We start from the raw sequence: 21,584 nt of genomic DNA on the forward strand, positions 1-21,584 counted from the left end.
TTTTGGAAAGCTCTACATTTTGAGGGAATATAAATTTGAATCAACACAGGGAAGAAAATAGAGTAGTGTGGTCAGTGACACAACACAGAATTATTTCTAGTGTATACGTTGCTGTAAGCTTTAGGCCATCGGTAGCTGGCTTGTTTTCAAAGCAGACCTAACAGCATCTTGCAAACTATTTATTCTGATTTATCTCCTTACAGATAATCATTCAAAGCCAATGGAAATTGACGGGGATGTTGAAATTCCTCCGAACAAAGCAACAGTCCTTCGGGGCCATGAATCAGAGGTGTTCATCTGTGCCTGGAACCCTGTCAGTGACCTGCTAGCATCTGGGTAAGTCCATGACTGAAACCAGCTGCTGCAATTAGCGTGTATTTAGAGATGCAAGAACTCACGTGTGTATACAAGAGATAAATGAGTGTTCTCTTCACTGGTTTTTTCAGCCTGCAATTGTTTTTCTCAGCAGCACTGTACCTGTGTAGGAGTTAAGTAGTTATAAGGTGACGCAGAATATGAAGCATTTGCACATTTAAGATGTGCACTCTGTGGCCCCGAGTACACATAAGTTTTTTTAAAGGTTTTTAAAATAACTATGGATAATTCTCAGACTATTTGAAGTTAATGTAATCTACTCCTACTGCTCTTAGTTAATGGTTCACACTGGTGTCTCAGAAAGTGTTTGGCATCCATGTTTTCTTTATGAAAGTATGGGGGCTATAAAACAGAGTCTTACGGTGCGGCACAAACAGGAGTAGATCTGTAAAGCGACACACTATTGTATGAGGAGTTACGTCACCACTGCTTGTATTGCGGGGCAGAGGCTTCAGGCTGGACCCAGTTCTGTCCAGTGAGCTGATCATAAGGGCATGATTTGGTTTATTGTCATTGAAGAGGAGTCTAGTCCAGGACTGATCAGCAGTGACAACCAGAGCATGGTGAGTGGGACAAACAGGAGACAAACTTACAAAAAAGCCCTTTTGATCCAAACAAAAATGCTAATGTAAACGTACCTCAAGAGCTGTATAGAGGCACTCTTGGAATCTGTGTTTTTTCATGCTTAAAGGTAAACCTTAAAATTAAGGCTAAATTTAAGAAGTCTAACTGGGAATGTGGAGGAAAGCTGATAAAAATTAGAGGAGAGAAATGGGTCTTCATCACTTACCTGACAGTATCAACGCATTCATTACACAGAAGAGGAAAGTCCTTATTTTATTTCCAACTTTTTGCATGATCATCAGAACAGTCTTCTTACAAGATATTTGTTGACTCAATGCATGAAAACAAGGAAAGTGCAAAGTGCAAATGGGACAGAATAAATAGGAAAAATAAAAGTCATTAACAAAAATATCAGGTTGGATAAATAACACACGATCTCTAAGACAGTGAGGACAGCAGTTTCCAAAGAGTAATTTCAGACAACAAACTTCTAGAAAACAGAATCCTTCTGAATATTCTTTGTTTCTGGAATGCCCAGACCTGGTAGTACTTCTAGCATCTGTAGCACTAAGTATCTTCATTTATTAGTTTTAAATGGTTATAGCAGTAGGATTTGAAAAAGCTCTACGTATGGGTTTTGGATGGAAAACTTTGGTTTTCAGCTCTTTTTTTCTGTAGGTTCAGTGGGTCTTCTGGTTTGTGATAGGGACCCTGGGAGATGCCATGGCTCAGACAAGAGCAGCAATAGCAGCCACACTCCGATGCTGTGCATGTGCTGTATTTTCTGCTAACCGTATTCCTCTACCCACTCAGTTTTCTCATGTCTCAGGCAATATTGCTTGACAGTATTACTTATCCCTAGCAAATGATTATTATTAAGAAGTGAAGTCCTAATCATTAAGATCAGTCACCAGTTAAAATAGGCAAGCATAAAACAGTTATTTCACACAGATTGTCCTCTTCCTGGCATACAGTTCAGTGAGCCATAAAAAAAGATTTATTTAATGTATAAATAAATAAAAATTAGGATTGACAAACATGGAGGAACTGTAGCATATGATATTCCTTAGTTGTCCTGGCCCAAATCTGAGAGGACGTTTTCAAAGGAAAAAAAGAAAGAATCAAGGGAGGGCACAGAATCTGTGATGTTCATGAAATGTTACTGCCTATGTAGCAATTTGTAAAGCAGCATCAAATGATATTGAAAAGACATGCTTCTGTACCACTCCTCTAACTTTTCCATGTATGCCTAAATGCTTTGATGACCTGTAAATATTAAATCATGACCTAATAGAGAAGAAAACCTCAGAAACTAAGAAGAATTTTGTTAATCTCATTAAATTGTTTTCATGGTTGTTTCTTATTAAAGGTGAAAATCTAGAGAAGGTTTCATAAAATCTGGACGAGCTTTCCCATAGCAGGGACAAACTTAATTTGAATTTTGTGGGCTGTCTTGAGATACAGCTCGCGAGCACTTTGTTTAGGATCATTCAAATGAAGGGACTGTATTTGTTGGTACAATAGATGTCCTTTAGCCCTGTCATCCTAAACAATATACTTTTTAATAGTGAACTTATCCATTGTGTTATTTATTTGAATTATATAGAGAGCAGTCTTCAGGTGATCAGTCAGCACACCCACATTATTTTCTAAAGGAAAATGGGTGGGGAGAAAGGATACCATACAGAATTATTCTTTAGGGATACCTGGTGGCACCTGAGATGAAGTGAAGAATGCTGCTTTATTCTGGAGAATATCTGCACAGATGAAAGTAGGCATCTACTCAAGTGCTCTGTCCCTCTGCAGGTACCTACATCTCTCAACTCATTACATAGGGAGTTAAGACTCCTAAGGATAGGTGATCAGACCTCATTGGTTGGCTTTAGCATTGGTAACTACTTCACCTCTCTGCCAGTGCTTGCCATACTGTACTGCTTCCCTAGGATCTATGGTTCACAGTCCTAGTGTGCATAGTTTAAACTGTGGACCATTTAATAAACCAGAGTATGAAATGCAGTGATGGAGGAACCAGTGAGTGTCTACCTTTGCTGCAGGGTGCTAAGCACTGGTAGATGGATCCCGGGGGCCGTGGTATCTTACACAGCTTCAGGTAAACATGGAGTATGATAATCAGAACCCTTAGTCAGATACCTAAGATAGAGGAGTACCGTCTCAATATCCCTTCAGGTAAGCTTTACCCTTCAGTGTAATGAGTCTTATTAATAAGCTTTGCTACAGACTTTGGAAGCACATGAATACACACGTGGCTGGAAAGTACAGTCAGGTGCAGTGTCTCATGCAGACTAATGCAATGCAACAAAAACGCAAAAAATTTAGATTCATGTGCACCTTGATCAGATTTTAGCCTGCTTATAAGAAACAAAGTGATGCAGTTAGCCTTCAGTAACAAGTTATACCTTCAGCAGTAAGTGCCTGATGAAGCTTACATGACTGAAATGGCATAGAATGCACAGAAGAAAATTAAACTGACGGAAGAGAGCTGATTGCCTGATTATGCCACTGCACAACGAAATGTTTGAGATGTCTGGTATAATAATAGTGCAAGCTATCATCTACAGGTAAACTATGTATTTCAGCACCAGTTAAACAAGGAGGAGAAATTCCCCAAAACCTACATATGCTGCAGTTGTTTGTCCTTTACAAAATAATGCTTTAAAAAAAGAAAAAAGAAAACTGCAGTTAGTCTGATATGCAATCACCGAATTGTTAGATTCTATAATAATCATATTGTGCTGCCCAGTCCGGAGTTTTCTTCTGTTTTCCCATCTGCCTGATTGTACCCATCTGTTGTCTTCTTAAAAAATACATATAAAAACCTAGCTATTAAATAAGGGAAATAACAAATTTGTTCTGTTTATACAGTGCCTAGCACAATCAAATCTCAATTCATGGCAAAGTATTTTCTTCAAGCCTTGTTATACAAGCAACAATTTTTTCTAACAATTAGCAGCAGTTTAGGCAGCAACCTGATGTAATATTCAAAGCACTAAAAGAATAATGCAGGTTCACGACCTAATCTGAAGCAAGCTGTGTAAGGAGATTCGTTTGCAGAATGAATTACCCAAAACAGGAACACTGGTTTCCAGATTTAGTGAGTATCCCACCGATAGGAAGGGATTTTGATATTTGATGTCCCATCTACTCAACTGTGGTGACATTTTAGGGTTTCAAGGCTAGCACAGGAATATATACTGTCTAGACTTTGCAAAGGGCTATTTAAAAAAAAAAAACAAACAAACAAAAAACAGTGGAGACAGGAATTTCTCTGATCAAATAGCCAGAAAAAATATATTCTGCAGCTGCTCTGCCTCCTTCACCACACCCATAACCCTTAAAGTAGAGGATGGAGAAGACTGGAGATACTAGTAAAGGCTGTCAAAGGCATGACTGTCACCAGATGCTTATAAGAAGAATGCTTAGATGTTATGAACAGAAGCATTGCATTGTAATAGTACAGTAAAGTGCATACGTACAGCCATGCAAGAGGATTAATTACCCTTTATGAAGGAAATCAACATTCCAAAACAAATAATTGCATACATTGTTTAAGATGGGAAAAAAAGTAAAGCATGTGCTTGGCCAAATGTGAAGATTTGGCCATTCCCAGCCATAATTCCAGTTTTGCTCTTAAAATCCAGTTGTCTTCCTCTTCAAAGTCTGATTTCATCTGTGACATATTTCAATGTCTTAGTTTTAGTTTTATGACGCATGTGAATTATTACAGATGGTTATGTTCCCTGGGTAGTGCATAAACCCATTACAGCTATGTCCACATTAGTAAACTAACCATGCCTGGGAATATTGCTAGGCACTGAGGCCAACTGGCACAGAATGGCCAGTATCTGTGCTAGCAAACTGTCCTGGCTGCCAAACCTGCACACTGGCAATTGTCTTTGGACTGTTGTAACCACCAAGCCACGCCCAGGAGTTATTCAGAGAGAATGACAGGGCCCCAAGCAAGAGTGCTAATTAAAACAGGCCAGAGTCTGGCCAGGGAATAACCTATCGGTTTGCTAGCACAGGTGATCATGGTCCAGTGACCCAAAATGTGCCTGGACATGCTTGAATTTCCCAGTATGGAAATATACCTGTGAATGTCAAGGTTGGCAGAGCCTTGAACTCCAGAAGCTTTGCTACTAGAATTTAGAATGCTCTGTCTGCATGTTCAGCTGCTGCTTTCAAGAGCGTGCCCTGTTCTGTTATATCCAGCTGTGCCCTTCAAGTAATTGTCTTAGCCACGCAGCAGAGGGATCTGGCCTCATTCCCAAAACCCAACAGTAGGTTTGTTTGCTTATCTTTGCTGATCTACACCAGCCTCTTTCACACAGGGGAACTTTGTCGCTTGCGGGGTGCACCTTCTCTCTCCCTAGTCAGCAAAATGATGAGGCATCAAAGCTGTTTTCCAAGATCTTACAGTTATGGCTATGTCTCTCAGACACAAGAAAGGATGTCTCTAGGCCATCTTGTGTCATCATCTCTGGGTTTTATATACTGCTTTGAGTTCCTGTATTCCTCATATAAGTGGTTTAGGACCCACTGTGAATTACCTTTCTGAATAATCCTTTTGAATTACAGGACTGAGGGAGTTGGTTTCACCTCCCCAGACAGTGCCAGGTGTTAATTCACCTGACTGTACGTGTTTATTCATTAACAGGTCACTTTATTGGGGCTGGTTACCTCATTGCATCAAATCCATTACCACAAAGCAGTCAGCTGTTAGGTGAGGTCTGTTTGAATAACCTGATGGAGGGAACAATGGTGTAGAATTTGTGGGACAGACATCTCTCTCTGGAGACCTCTGTGGCACTTCTAAGCCTCTGCTGTCTGCCTAGGAAATGTAAGCACTTACTTTAAGAGACCTGCTTTATTAAGGAAAAATTAGGTATGTAAAGTATGAGGAGGAGTTTCCTTCCCTTTATGCTTTTAATAATCTCTTTTAAATTAATAAGAAGTCTAACTGGTTTGAGCCAGAAGTGTTAAATACACATTAGCAATATTGCATATCAAAATAACAGTGATTATAAGACTTGGAGCTGAAGATTAGAAATACCGAGGTTCCACAACTGTCTTGCACATTTCTTTACCCAACTGCAGCTATTTTAACCTCTCTGCTGACAATTAAGGAATGAGCAGTTTATGTCACAAATAAAATTCTGCAAACATTTGTCCACCTTGATTCATACCAGGGCTGGAAAGCATGAAATAAAATTCTTTCAGAACTAAGCCTTCCTAAAATTTGGCAGTACTCTACCGTAGTGCAGAACAGTATACCTATTACTCAAGTGTTCATGACTTGCACATTGGAATGAGCTGCTTTATCATGCAGATAGAAATGCTTCTGTAGGCTAAGGAGATTAAATATCTTTCTGAATTGTGCTTGAACTGTGGTCCTCTAATAAGGCAGGGTTCACTGAATCGTTCAACAGAAATCAGAATACTTTCCAGAGCAGAGAATACTCTTTTTTTTTTTTTTTCCCCCAGCAACAAAAGGGAAGATGCACAAATACCCCTGCCACACACTAGTAGGCTTATAAAGCCTCTCTGCAGGGACACATAATAGCTTATGTAGCCTTAGGAAGAAGAAAATAGAAAAACAAAATTAAAATACTGGAAAATAAGATTGCCCAAGCATCCCCAGAAAACTGCCTAAATAAAACTGTTGAAAAACAAAACATAACCCTGTTAGAATGAGCAAATAGGATATTGTGTTCGATAGCCAAGTGGCTGACTACTTTATTCACAGGGTCCAGTAACAAACTGGATTATTACAGTGAGGGCAGGACTGGCCCAGAGTCCTATATAATGAAGAAGCCAGTACTGAAGGAATTTCCTACTTAGCATGTTACCAATAACCCAAGCCTATGAAAGACTTATGTTCCCACTTTTGTAAATTATTACAACTAAAAATGTTCCTTAACTTCTGAGCCTCATTACTAACTTTGTTAATTTTCTAGCCAACATGTGAAAAATTGTTGTTCAGTTTTCCAGACCTCTGAAGAAAGAAGGAGTTATATTACAGTCACAGCTCTGTATGGTGGCAAAAATATCCTTGTTATAACTATTGCTTATTTGCTAAGTGCCAAAAATTAAAGAATGCCTGTACAGCAGTAGCTTGTGGCAAAGCCCAGGCCAGCCATCACATCTCAGCTTGACACAAAGGGTTCAGAGGAGCTGAGGGCACATTCCCCAGGCGTGCCATGATCCAGCAGAGCTCAGAGCCACTGATACAGGCAGAGAGGTTTTTGCTTTTACTGTTGAACTGTAGTTCATGTAAAATTTGACTAAATTATTGCTTATATAATACACAAAGCTCAATCAAGTTTGGCACTTGATTGGTCAATATTTGCACTCAAAGACATGTGAAGTGTTTAGAATTTGCCCAGTGCTTTTAGTATAAATAATGAAAATACCTTATTAGTAGTCCAGAAGAAAATTTAATAGTCTTTTGTGATGGATTTCCTTTTCAGTAAAACATGCCTTTTCAAAGCAAAACTGGATCTCAGGTTTTTAGTCTTCGAAGCACAACTTTTTCTCCTTGTTAGTGTATAGGAAAGGAAGTTCTAGTCGTTACTTTAAAAAAAGGAAAAGCATCAGGTATATTGACAACGAAATTTCATCTTGACTGTATGAATTCTTGGCAATATAAGAGAGATCCTAATGCTGCTCCAAGTTTCTACTTACTGCATGTAAATGAAAATTACCCTCTGGACAAAACAATCAATCCAGGGTACTTCGATTGTTCTGGTTGTTGTTGTTATTCACTGTTTAAAAAAAGGGGGGAGGGGGAACGAGAGACAAATCCCAATAAACTAGAAAGCATAATATCTTCCACCCCCTTGCAAATTGATTTCTGACCTCAGAGACATTTTTAATTGGAAGAAAGTTGTATACGAAGTGAAAATAAATACATTATTTACAAGCAGGTTATGATAAACTCTCCACTTCCTCCTCACTTTTTCTAGACAAAATCAGGGTTTCAGTCTGCAATAAAAACATCTCACTGGAGAATACTTGGTCTATAAAATAGACTAAAATCCTGATGGAGTCTCTGTCTTGCTGGCTGTCTCTCGCCAAGAAAATATTCTATTATGGTGATAGTTATGTTGCTGCTTTTTTGGACGATGTGAGCTAAGCAGCCAAGCTACAGACAGCAAAGGACACTGTAGACAAGATAAAATTAATTTAAATTACCTTTCTACTTTCCTAACCTTTAGGTTCCGTGTCTTGATTTAATACTGAGAGGCTGTTTTGCAAACAGCTTCTGTCAGAGGCTATGTTGTGGTTTGTCCTAAACAAATGTACCTTATGAAAGGGCCGTGGCCAAATTAAAGGCAGCCTTAAGTTCCTGCAGCAGCTGCCAGAGGAATCCAGGCAGGGCCAGGGAGCCGGCTCCGCAGCACCGTTGTGACACTGCTAAAGGTCCCCTTCCCCAAGGCTGCTGCCAAGGTGACACTCGGCACCTCTGCCCGCGCTGACCCTGCAGGTCCCATCCCACCGGGTTCAGAGCATACTGCAGCTCCGGGGAGCCCTGGGGACTCGTGCACACTTCTTACGGGAGGCACGTGGGCACAGCCTTTGTGTTTCTGTCCTTATTTGGATCTCCACAGTGTTTTGTTTGTAACGTTGAGTTCACCCAGCCTACCTCAGTTACGGTGATACCAGCTTCACTTATCAAGTGCAAAATGTAGAGAGCAAGCAAATGTCTTTCAGGTAAAACTTCTGAGTAAAGCAAATGATGATGTGAGTTCAGATGATATGTATGATTTAAGTATGTGTTAGCATTTTTTTTGAAGTATAGGGAGTGCAGGAAGGGCAGAATTGGAAAGAAAAAATTACATTTTAAAGGCTGTGATATTCTCTCCATGAAAACAGAAACAGAGGTTTTTACTTTGTTTGCTGCATTGACACCAAGAGGAGTTTTCACCTCTGCACAATTGCTTTTATAGATCCGGGGACTCAACGGCCAGAATATGGAATCTCAATGAAAACAGCAACAGTGGTTCCACTCAACTAGTTTTGAGGCACTGCATAAGAGAAGGAGGACACGATGTCCCCAGCAATAAGGATGTGACTTCACTGGACTGGAATGTAAGCTAACTTCTACTGTGTATGTTTTTTAATGGTCTAAATTTAATTCAGAGGCAGTTACAGCTGCTGCTCCATATCTTTTATATCTGAGGTGACCAGAAGCTCTGTCCTAACCTACTGACCTCTTGTTTCCAATACGCATAATGAGCCGAACTTTCCCCTATATGCTATAATTTTCCAGGACTGTTGCCATCTTCAGGCTTAATAATTATTGTATTTATATGTATATAATGTGTTTATATCTCTATTTTTAGGAGTATGGGTAAAAATAAACTTAGGTGCCTTTAAGAATGAAGATTAAACAAGCAGTCTATGTAGTAATGAAGCCTGATCAATAATGTATTTGCATCTCATAGCTACTTTATTTTGGCACGCGAGGATATATGAGTACCAGCTCTTTCTGAAGTTGGACTATCAAGGCACTCTCCCATCTGAATTGTTCTGTGCATAGCAAAACAGGCTCACATTATCATTTTTATTTTGATAGAAGCATGTGTAGTCATTCTCTCGTTACCTACCCACCTTCTAGGTGGAACTGTCTTGCCTGATCCTTTTTACTTCCATCCTGCAAAACCTTCTGTCTGAGATAATATGGTCATGCACAGAGAAGACTGAAGTGAGCAGAGAGGACAGGTATTGTTAAAAATCCCCAGTGTCTTTGGGCAGCATAAGGCTGCTTCATGTCTCCTTTTTGCCACCGAGCATTGTAAAAAGAACTTACAAAATCTTGCAGGAACATTAATTATTTTTGAGATCACTTGTATTCTGTCCATTTTGTTGACATTAGTACAGAGCGATCGCCTTAGTCTTGTTTTCCTAGGGAAGCAGTTTAAAACTTAAGTGCCAGAAAGGATTCTCAGCAGTTACATACCGTCTCAGTTGCTGGCCAGAGACCAGCAGTGTTATTATACCACCAGTATTATTGTCCTTCGGGTGAGCTAGGTGATTCACAAAGTAAAAGATAAGGCCACTGCACAAATCAGCTTCCCTTATGTATTGTATATTTGATACAAAGAAAGAAGTTGATGAATAGCACAGAAAGCACAGGTAGGTTAACAAAGCAAATAAAGATAAAACCCAAGAATGTTCAGTACTTGTTTCCTGTGGTAATCACAGTGAAGAAAAATAGTCGGGGAAAACTGGATTGAGGAGTAAGAAAAGAGTAACTGAAAGACTAAAACAAGCAAAGGTGGAGAACTGGTATGAGAAAAGTTGTCCAAGATATATATGGCATGCTCTGGTATTTCCTGTAGCAGTTCCTTACCTTTCAAGACTTCATTGATCACTAATACTTCACTTGTGCTAGTACTTAATGTAAGGAAATGTTCCTAATTTAAACACTTGAAGTGCTTCCAAGTTACTTCGAGTTTCCAAAGAATTTGAATTACGACCAACAAGTTTGGATAAACTGTACATGTAGTCCTTTAGCTTTCCTTACCTTTTCCCATTTTGGTCTTATCACCTTTGTTCTCATCAGTGGTCTAGATAAGCGTACATCACAGTGAAGTTGGCTTAGATTTTGTTATTTTACCCCCTACATCATTACACATCTGAGTTAAATCTACAGCTCCCTGTTTTTGGAGGGTTGGAGTGGACATATGTTTTAAAGGATTATTTTATGCTTTTTCCTAGTTTTCTACTCATGATGCTAGAAATGCCATCTGCCTTTATTTTTTATTTAGAACCACAATATTAATCATATTTTACTGTGAAATTTTCACACTGGTGATACTAAATCCGTTCTTCTCTGGTTTATGTGATATATGTTAAAATAAGAAAGGCTTTTCTAGAGGTCATATTCGATCATGTCCTTTGGGTACCAAGGGTAGGATCCATCTGCCTTAGATTTACCATCTAAACTAGTCATCTAGACTCCCTCTAAGTCAGCAGAAAGAGAGACACATGCCTTCAAGCTGGTCTGGGCAGAGTCTAAAGTAAATGGGATCATGAATTACACTCCAAAGGTGGGTGATGCTGTTAGTTATAGAGGGAGACTAGGTTACTCTCTTAAAATAACTCCTGACTTCTGGATGTCTGGAGATAAATGGGGTGAATCTCACTCACAATCCAGGTGCTGAAATGTTTAAAGACTAAACACCCAGCTCCAACAGTACCCGTGTCACCAGGTTGCAGAGTCAAGTTCCTTTTTAATTATTCTCATTCTAGCCCAATAACTCTAGCATTGTTGGCTGCACAGGAGATATCCTTCAGTGAAGGGCTCCCTCCAGCAGAATACATGTAATTTGCTGATTATGATTCCCGTGCTTTTTTCCTCTTAATTGGGACCCATGAATCCAACTTTTCTCAGGTTATCCATCGTGGTACTGTGCCTCTAAGCATGTGTGGGAGTCCGCGTTCAGACAAGTAGAAAGCAGCTGCTTTGTGTAGCGTTCGAGGTGTTAACCATGAGTACAGGTGGCTTAGGTGTTTTTTTAAGTCCTTCTTTCAAGTAGAGGTGCCTGAATTTCACTGAACTGGGATTTAGTCAGGATTTAGATGATCTGTTGATGTTTTATAGGCTCTTTATGTCTAAGAAGTAGTATCTGTTATCTGGAAGAGTCCCGTAGAATTTGTTACATCTTGTTTTCTTTTTCTAATCCTTTTGATTAAATTACTCTTATCTGATGGTGTAGGCTAGTATTTCACAGTACATTAGAGGGTTTTATTTCCTCTTTGCTGTCTGCAGTAGTAACCTTTAGTTTAAATCATAGTATAATCTGTCTCAATGTGTGGACTCAAATTTCCCATAAATCACAGTGCACAAACCTTAAAAAAAAAAGAAAAAAAAGAAAAAAAAAAAAAAGGAAAAAAAAGGTTGACTGAAACAGATTTCATCTAGTATCGACCTTTGCTGTTTATATGTATCCTAACAGAGTGATGGAACACTATTGGCTACAGGCTCGTATGATGGTTTTGCAAGAATATGGACAGAAGATGGTAAGTCAAACAACATTTATTCTTAAGCATCAAACAGCACTGAACTGTAATTTGGCTCATTTGTAAACAAATTGTAATATTAACCTTTTCTTTATTCCAGGTAACCTTGCAAGCACCTTAGGTCAACATAAAGGTCCAATATTTGCCCTGAAGTGGAACAAAAAGGGGAATTATATTTTAAGTGCTGGTGTTGATAAAGTGAGTTTTAAAAATACATCATTCTAACATACAAACGTGCTGACTCAGTGAGCTTGTGCTGCTGAATTCTATACGATTTTTTTTTTCTCCTTCAGGCATCCTGGAGAGTTTACTTTCTGTAATATGTTTTAGTGTGTGTTGATTGCATTTTTGAGGCTACAGAAGTACGTACTATTTTTACATAAAAGATTTTACTTCAAAAAAAAACCAACTCTACTTGCCCCCTGTGTAAAATTGCACCTTAAATGTTTCTCAGTTCAGAAAAGAACTGCTTCCACTACTTACTTTTATAGTTTTATCAACTAACTATTTCCAGGAGACAAGTGATCTTAAAGATTCTTGACCTTTTAGCTCATCTAATTATTGGAACACTTGTATTTGAATAAAATATATATGGCTTTCTATGCAAATATGAAAAAAAAATGGTAGTTCTGTACTCCAAATCAAGCAAAACATGGTAGTTTCAGCTGAGTGCATATTAGAGATTAAAATGAACAGAAGACTGCTGATGATGAGCACAAGTCCATTAAAACTGAAACTGGAAAGTACACAGCATTGATCTTGCTTAACTTCCATGTCTGAAAATCAGATGTATATGTCAGCTTTGGCTTCCTTTGTAAAACTAGGAGAGAAAATGACACTTCCAAGTGATGGTTTGCGTGGCCTGTGTTCCAATGAGATTCCCTGGCAGTGCTCCTCTCCAGCTACTGGCAGAGGGGAGTCAGGAAACTAGCTCAGGCTTGTAATCTGATTTGTAGGCTGGTTGTATCCCTATATTTTCACATACCTGTGAAAATGGAAATTTAGTTTTATTCCTTTTAATATTGGCTTATATTCAGCTATACTTGTCTCCCAGTGGTAGTTCCACTATTTGGGCGAACTTATGTTCCCAATAACAGCAGTGATTCTTTAGGTGATCCATTATCAGCAAGATGAGGCATCCTTAAGTTATTCTCTGGAAGCACAAACTCCCAGTTCACTGAGAAGGTGGTATTGAGCTCTATAGGGGAGTTGCTCACATGTGCTGCGAGTATGGAATAAACCTGTAGTAAGCAAATTACATTCTAGTCTGTCCCATCGCAGTGGCAAGAAGTGGTGTGTACTCTGCTGCTAGATAAACATTTCACTTGGTGGTTTAATTTTTAGAAAAGTAGTGTCACATAGTTTTGGAATAGAATTCAACTTGTATCTTTGGAAAGGGGAAGAAGTCTTCTTTGAAGAAGATAACTGAAACAGCTGCAACAAAATGCATACTAAAAATGTGTAGTGCTGTCTTCCAGCATTATTCAGAGAGAATATACCCATTCTTAGTAGTTATATTACTTCCTCTGTGTGTGATAATTCTTTATCTACACTTAGATTATTATTCTGAAATATTTGGAAGCGATTTCTGGTTTTTCAGCGGTTCAGCACACAAGGCGCTCTGCAGTCAATAATTTTATCAGTCCATCTTTTAGAATTGCTCCTCAGTGAATGTGTTGTTTGTTTTCTCTGAGCTGAAGAGTCACTAACTGTTTTTTTCCCCCGTTCCTTCGGATGCAGACAACAATAATTTGGGATGCTCACACAGGAGAAGCTAAACAGCAGTTTCCTTTCCATTCAGGTAATTTCTGCATAACTCTTGTTAGTAAAATGAAATGCAGTTTTTAATTTTGTCGATGTTACTTACCCTTTTGTAAAAGCCTGTCTGCCACAGAGAAGTTTGAACCATGTTTTTGCGCTTTAACTATCCTGGGTTTACTCTTTTTTCAGAAAGATGGGGTTCTGTGAGAATCAGCTTTGAAAGTCAAACTGATGCTAGGAGAGGATTTACACACCAGCCATGTCTACCTAGCTGAATGATTCTGTCCTCATCTATGTGCTTGAGTGGTGATTTATGAAGAGACTTCTCAGTGAAGGTGTCTGGGATCTCTTCCACTCTTTCTGCTCCTGTTGCAGTGCAGCTGACTTGAGGCAGGAGCAGATGGATCTATCATGCAGCTTGCATTCACCACAGCAAGCATGAAGGTCCTCAGAAACTTCTTAGCTTTTAATTTTGACTTGGCGTTCTTCAATATTTGCTTTCTCTGATTATCAGAAGTCAGTTGCCAACCTTGAGTTTCAAAACCATGCTGCACCAAAACCTTACTTGGATGGTTGTTTGTAGGTCTGGTCTGCTTCAAGACGACGAGAGTAATCTTGAGTAACAGGCAATCATCAACATAATCTTAAATTCACCTGAGACCAGACTTGTAAGATGATGGCTGAATTCATGACACAAACTAGATGAGTTGTCATAGTGAGGAATTTTTAAGGGGCGTAGTCAAACTGAGTTGAAAACCACCAAAACATTCCAGATTCTGCTGCTAGAAATGTTCACCTTCCTGTGTGTTCACTGTAACTAATCCATTTTTAAACACAGCAGGCTTTCACTTATGAAAGAGCCTAATGGTGTTTAAAAACACATACTTTACTACTAGTTTTAAAACGTTAATTTGCACATGCTTTTCAGCGCAATTTCTAGTTGTTCTTATTCTCACATTTTCACAGATGTTATTAATATGCAGTAGCAATTGAAATGGTTATTTAACAGAAGACAAAAAGTATGTCCATGCGCACAGCAGATCCATACTCTGTGTTTTTGTCACTCATCTTCTCGCTTATTAATGCAACTGTCAGTTTGGAGGAGTCAGTGTGCTGCTGGCGGATTTTCTCACTGTGGCATTTATTTATCTATCATAACTGTTCAATAAAAGCAAACTGTACTGTATAGTGATGTAGTTAATGAGACTCTTAAGCCTTCTGATCTCTAGCTATTGATCTAAGTAGTTGCAGATTCAGAACTTGGTTGCCTCTTCAGAATCATGTTCACTGTCTTAGCTGTCTTAGCAGTGATGTGTGTCAAGGACTTATCACTCCATTTCCCTTCTAGCAAGTTGAAAACTGAACTACATCTTCCAATGCAATATGCCAAAGTCCATCTGCAATAATAGATTTTTTAAAAAATTTCTTATTACGCATGCTGTTTGTCTTTGGGCCATAAGACACAACTGAAGTGGAGATGTGGAGAGGCTAGGTTTTTTTGCTTTTTTCATTATTTCAAATATGTTTTCATAGAGAAGTAAAGCAGTTGGTTATTAAGGGAACAGCTGATAGGTGAAAAGCATATGTCCTACAAAAAGCCCCTTAAAATCAGCTGGAGTCTTTGTCCTCACATAACCCTAAATCTACGAAGACCTCACTTTGTCCTCTTGGCATCATTTATTCACCGGAACAAGCTAACAGCAAATTCCTGTCTGTATCTGGAATCTGAAAACCTTGTCTGCACAAGGATTAGAGGTGGCATTTGAACAATTAAAATCTAGTCTAGACAGAGTACAGTTCCTTTAACACATACTTGTGTGGTGTACTTCTTTGCATACTTCTTTGAAGTCTGGAGATATTTGGCCTGGGAATAACATAATTTTTTTTACTCTCGGCTGCTTTACAACAACTTACTTAGTTTACACCCATATGGACAAAACCGTCATCTTAAAATACATAAGGAAGGCTCCTTTGTCTACATCTTGAAGGCCTCTATACCATCAGTGTTCCCATGTAACTTTAAGGGTTTATGGTCAAAATATGTAAATATGTGGATAAGTAGCTTCTAGGGTTTCATTATTCTTCGCAAAACTATGAGTCACCATAGGGCATTTGATCAAAATACGTATTCACAAAGCTTATTTCTTTAAAATGGAGAGAAATAATCCAATTTTCACATCTGCTGATAGATGTGGACTGATGTCTCTGCATGCAGGAACGAATTGGTTAAGTGATACCATAGGAGGTATTTGTATGACCCAGTTTTAGAGAACTAAGTGCTCTGAATCACTCCCTGCAGATGCTTAACTCGATCCTCTTCTGAGCTTCTAATTCTGAATCACACCTAAATTTGTTCGGAAAAAGCTTAAATTAACTGATAATTATTGTAACACTTTTATTACTGGGATCTATTTTAGCAGCATTTCTTAAGGATTTGTTGCTACTTTTATTAGACGACATTCTAATTGTTTTTATGCAGCTGGCTAGTATCCTGTGGTTTTGAAGACACTTTGGCAATTTGATTACTTGCATCAAAAAACACGTTTGGTTGTTTTTTCCAGACCATTTTATGCAGTTACTTATCCAGTAAAGATATGATTAAATACACCAATATATGAATCAGTATTAATTATCCACACTCTGATTCAAATTATGCTGCAGTGCAAATCCATCGCTTTAGGTGCCAGTAGCTCTCAGAAAATTACTTTTCAGCTCATACATATCATGCTAGATATTAGCCCTGAAGGCATATTGCTATTAATAAAGACAGATTTTTGTTTGCTCTGAAACAGCAACACAAAGCTTGCAGCATAAAGAGAAAGACAAACAGGCAGTTAGAGAAACGAAGTGCTTTACTGGTTCCTTGTCCCCATTCATGTTCGTTGGAAAACTCAGAAGTAACCTGCCTTCCTCACACAAATTTCCTTTATATTTCTGCAGTGTAGAAATTCCTTACCTGTCACACAGAATTATTGAGCTTTTTCATTAACATTCTAAAAAATACTTGTATATGAAACAATTTCAGCCCTCCACTCTCATTTAGAGAGCTACCTGATGATTCAGAAGGTGACATGGATCAATCTTCTTTTGCAGTTGATAAAAATTTTGACAGGAAAAAGCATATTTAAACATAATAGGCTTGGCAGAACAGTTATCTTTTCACCTCTGTATTACAAAAGTATTTTTCTGAACGTACTTGAATAAGGCATTTCTTGGTTTCATTTCAGTGGTAAATTTGCACTGTATCGTTGCCAGAAAGAGATTCAACTTTGCTTCCTACATGCTGCTCTCACTCTGACACACTTGCTTCTCACAGGAGTGTGCTGAGAATGAAGATTGCTATATTTTAGGAAGTCTTATGTCATCCTCTGGAGGGCAGCTAAACTCTTCACTGAGCAAAAAAACAAGCAGCAGTCATAGAAACACAAGCAAACTGTATGTCAGGAGTCCGCCCCTATCCTGTGCATGCTTTTAGTCTGCAGTGATGTGCTGTAAAAGGGTTTTTTGTTTTGTTTTTTCCATACTTTCTGCAAAATGTGTGTGTTGCACACAGGCCCTAGTTACATGTTCATGTGCTATCTGTGTACAAAGTTTCATTAGGTCAGTCCTAGTTAACGCTAAACACACCTCTACAGAAACTCTTCCTCTCATTGCAGATCAGCTTGATCAGTGTACCTTTCTTAAATCAATCCCCAACCAAATTAAACTGAATGTAGGTATTATTAATCCACATGTTTGCACAGAATGATAGGTTTGCATCAGTTGTTGCATAAAGCTGGTGCAAAGGAAGATGGCCACCTGCTTCTTCTCCCTCCCGTGTGTTCTGTCTGGCATTCACAGGAACATTTTTTCTAACCCAGCTGAAATCACCCACGGTTTTTTCTGGATTAGTTTTCTTCCTGATTCTTTGCTGAGCTGGCTTACACAGGAATGAATGGTAGAGATGGCCCAAGAGCAGCGCGCAGCTGGGAGCGGGGAGGGTGGAGGCAGATTGCTTTGCCCCCTCTTATATAACTTAACCAAAAGATTCTTGTAAATAGATGCCATGCAAAGCATCCAGGTTATCCACTGCAAGAGAAAAAATGATTTGTGCCCTTCAGACAGTCCCTATCATCCCTGTAACTGGTAGTAGGTGATAGTCCAAGAAGTAGCTTTTAGTCTATTTGATCCAGATGGGTGACTGGAGGAAAATTATTTGGGATAGCTGTTTCTTTGCTGTGTTCCCTGATGTTCATTCCGTTTGTACTTCACAGCTCCTGCTCTGGATGTAGACTGGCAGAACAACACTACTTTTGCCTCCTGCAGCACTGACATGTGCATTCACGTATGCAGACTTAGCTGTGATCGTCCTGTTAAAACCTTTCAAGGACACACAGTAAGTTTAAGAAGTCCAAAACGTTAAGTGATAAAGTCACCGCAGCATGTAACAATGATGGCAGCTGATATGTTTGCAGGGTGTGTTCTAGCACCAAAGGTGTTACATCCCATTGCTTCCCTGAAACCATATTCCTCAGGAGTGACTCACTGCCAGTGAGAGGGGGGTAAACTGTTCTAAATCACCGTAGGAGGCAAAACCTGCAGCTTGAACAGCGAGACTACTTATACGTAGCATGAGCTGCAGGCTAAGGGCACATTAATAATTAAGATTTTGTTTTCCACTGGCTTCATTTCCTTTAGTAAATGAGAAGTGTGAAGAAGGAGAGAACTATTTACCTCCAGCCGTTGTTCAGTTTTAGAACCAATTTAATAAGATCTGTTTAGGATGTATTTTCCCCCCTCTTTTCCTGGTGGTATTTAATGACCGTCAAAGGCTAGTTTTTCTAGCTTTCATTCATGAGAAAAATGCTATCATATACTGACTTGTAATTTAGATACTAACTTTCAGAACTTGCTCTCTCCTCACTGAGGAAAAATTGTGCATTTGGAGACCTTTATCTCATCTGTGGTTAAACTGATACTAAACTGATATTTCATGACAGGTCGTACGTTCCTACCAACAAACTGGTGCTTTTTATGATTACCTGAAATGCACCATTTTGCACATGATCCAAATTTTACTTCAAATATCTGTATAGTTCTTTTCAATTATGACTGAAACATGTAAAATGGATAAAACAAAATCTAAATATTTTCCAGGATTATTTTTGCTGAGACCGTGAGCCCAATTTATGTTTTTTTAAAAAAATTCTTTCTCTTTTTATGAAATGGTTTTTTCCCCTGTACGTATGAACTTCAAAAAAGCACAGGAACTCATTGATTACCAAGGGGATACACTAGACTTAGTTAATTACAAAGTGCTAGGAAGGTTGATGGAGAAAGCATTGTGAACTATTCAGTATTGCATCCTGGGTTTCATTTACACATACTCCTGTCTCTAGAGAGACCAGCATTGTTGTAGAGCTGCAATACTAAGAATTATAAACTCCACAAAACTTTACACCCCACACATATTTTCTATTGAAAATTTGTACCTCCAAGATCTACAGAACATTAACTGAAGAAATACCTCAATTTTAAAACAAAGTTAATGCTGTATCATCGATCTGTCTGGTTTGAGGTTTTGTTTAAACCCTAGAATATGAAGAAAGAGTATGAGAGACTTTGTGCCAGAACACGTATCAGAAGACTGATTGTGTGTATTGTTCACAAACACAAAATGGTTACCATGCCTAAATCACACTTGAGTGTGTTACGGAAGCCACACTGCTTTTGTTCACCCACAAAGCAGCCAGGACTGTAATTTGTGGTTGAATTTGTTGCATGCATAAACCTTGAGTGCCCTCTGCCGGGTGCCCAGTACAATGCAGGTAATAGGAATATTTACTTAATAAAATCACTCTTTATTTCAGAATGAGGTTAATGCAATCAAATGGGACCCATCTGGCATGCTACTAGCATCTTGCTCCGATGATATGACATTAAAGGTAATATAATCTCCATTCCTATGTTCAAAAAGTAAAGACAAATATTGCATCTATTTTTTAATCTTCTCCAGAATGCTGGTACTACATCACATAAAACTCTGCACGAATAATAGTTGCATTTTGTCCCATATTTCTTAAAGCCAATGTGAAAGACTGAACACAGAAAAGCGGCCACTGGGAAAACTGAGACATCCTATCCAAATAAGTGTGAAGTGATTGATATGTCACTGTCACAGAATAGTCATAGTTTAAAGAGACATACACACACACACACACACCTGCTTGCCTGTCAACAGAGGCACCATCCCTACGCTAAGAAGCAGTCTGCTACACTTTGAAAATACTATAAAAGCAAAGAGTTTTCCCCTTGCAGTCTTTTTTCTGAAAGTAATTTCATTTGAGCTGTTTGATTTTTTTTAAAATGGGACAGGACACATAAATTCAGAGCCCACCAAAAATCTGAATTGTTCTCTGAAATGCCTATCTTTGTCCATTCACTGCACGGGAAGCCTAAGGCAGCTACGCTGCTGATGTACATGCCTCTCTGTTAGGTGCTGAACTGAGATGGAATGAATCTGGATTCTGGCTCACAGGCAGCGTCGGTTCTTTAACAGCACACCTGGACCCATTGCACTGTACCAGCAAAGTATTGCTAATACAGGGGGAGCCTGGGCTTGCAGAAATACGTTTCATGATAGAGCTTTTCCAGCCCAAACTCCTCTCGGTCTCACTCTCCTTTCCCAGCCATGTTGAATGAAGGCTGTGTCCACACAGGAATAGGTGTATGTTGTAACAGCGAAGCCCTCCTGCTGGACTGCTGATTTATGCTGGTTCCTTGAGCAAAGGAAACATCCCAGGCGAGATGTGGGTTTGTGCATAGAATTGTACCGGTGATACAGATTCCTGATAGTATAGTTGCGTTAATTAAGGCTCATAGCCTCTTTCTACTGCTGATTGACACAGTTAAAGTAAGAGATGTTTCTAGCGTGCACAGAACCTGTGTAGAAAACAGGGCTAGAAGACACTGAAAGAGACCGTTTTATCTGTTATGCTGCCACAAAGCAGTATGGTAGTAACCAGTTTGCTCTGTTTAAACATCCTGACCCAGCAGTAGCACATTTTTTTGGTGCCCGCTTGCATGCTGTGCTTTAAAAACCACTGTGGCTCAGTGTTGTTGGTGCCAGTTCAAATTTCCGACCACTGAATTTGGCACAAGAGCTGATGCTTTGCTATACCCGACCTCGCCTGTTTTTAAAAACTGTCAGTGATGGAGGCTGCAGATCTTCTTCGGGCAATTATTATTATTATTCCTTTTCTTTCAGAAATCAGTCCTTTTTTTTTTTTTTTTGTTGAGTTTGTGATATTTTCCTACAACTTCTTGGAACGTATGTTGCCTGTTAGCCATAGAACATGGTTAAGCTTTGCGTAACATTTCCAAAAGCAGACTCAGGTATTCTGTTGAAAATTCAGCATAAGAGCACATAATTTCTCTCATAGTGCAGGCTTATAACAAGAGAGTTAAATCATTACTGCGTTTATGGTATCGCTCTGAAATTGACTGACTAAATTGGAGTTATTTTCCCTGCTTTGAATTAGCTTCATCTTGTTTTCTCAGTTAGCTGAAGAAAAGATGTACTAAATTACCCGTCATCTCTGTTGAGCATATTCTTTATCTCACGCTAAAGTATTTGGCCGTGTAACACTGCATAAACAGCTGATCTTGTTCCACTGTCTGTGCTGTTAAAAACATCAGGAAAACAAATGGAGTTCAGGAGGAAAAGGAAATTTTGATGTGGCTCTTGACTGGCTTAAGAGAAAATTAGTAGGTTCTAAGCAGTTACTGAAACTTTATTTTCACTCTTTAAAATGACTGCTATTGTGACGTGTGACTTAAACTTCAAGTTAAGCTTCTCT

At 38.9% G+C, this 21,584-nt stretch overlaps 1 protein-coding gene across 10 annotated transcripts in view; it reads left to right on the plus strand.

Annotated features, from left to right (window-relative positions):
• TBL1X (transducin beta like 1 X-linked) overlaps positions 1–21,584 on the plus strand; it is a 199,936-nt gene that overhangs the window by 170,154 nt on the left and 8,198 nt on the right. For all 10 annotated transcript variants that reach the window (XM_075095358.1, XM_075095376.1, XM_075095388.1 and 7 more), the window contains 7 exons: positions 204–336; positions 8,907–9,048; positions 11,922–11,985; positions 12,086–12,183; positions 13,726–13,786; positions 18,000–18,121; positions 19,596–19,670. In XM_075095358.1, coding sequence (XP_074951459.1) covers positions 204–336; positions 8,907–9,048; positions 11,922–11,985; positions 12,086–12,183; positions 13,726–13,786; positions 18,000–18,121; positions 19,596–19,670 — 695 coding nt within the window. The remainder of the gene's footprint in view (positions 1–203; positions 337–8,906; positions 9,049–11,921; positions 11,986–12,085; positions 12,184–13,725; positions 13,787–17,999; positions 18,122–19,595; positions 19,671–21,584) is intronic.

Source organism: Phalacrocorax aristotelis, chromosome 1, assembly GCF_949628215.1.
Source record: "Phalacrocorax aristotelis chromosome 1, bGulAri2.1, whole genome shotgun sequence".
Taxonomy (NCBI): Eukaryota; Metazoa; Chordata; class Aves; order Suliformes; family Phalacrocoracidae; genus Phalacrocorax; species Phalacrocorax aristotelis.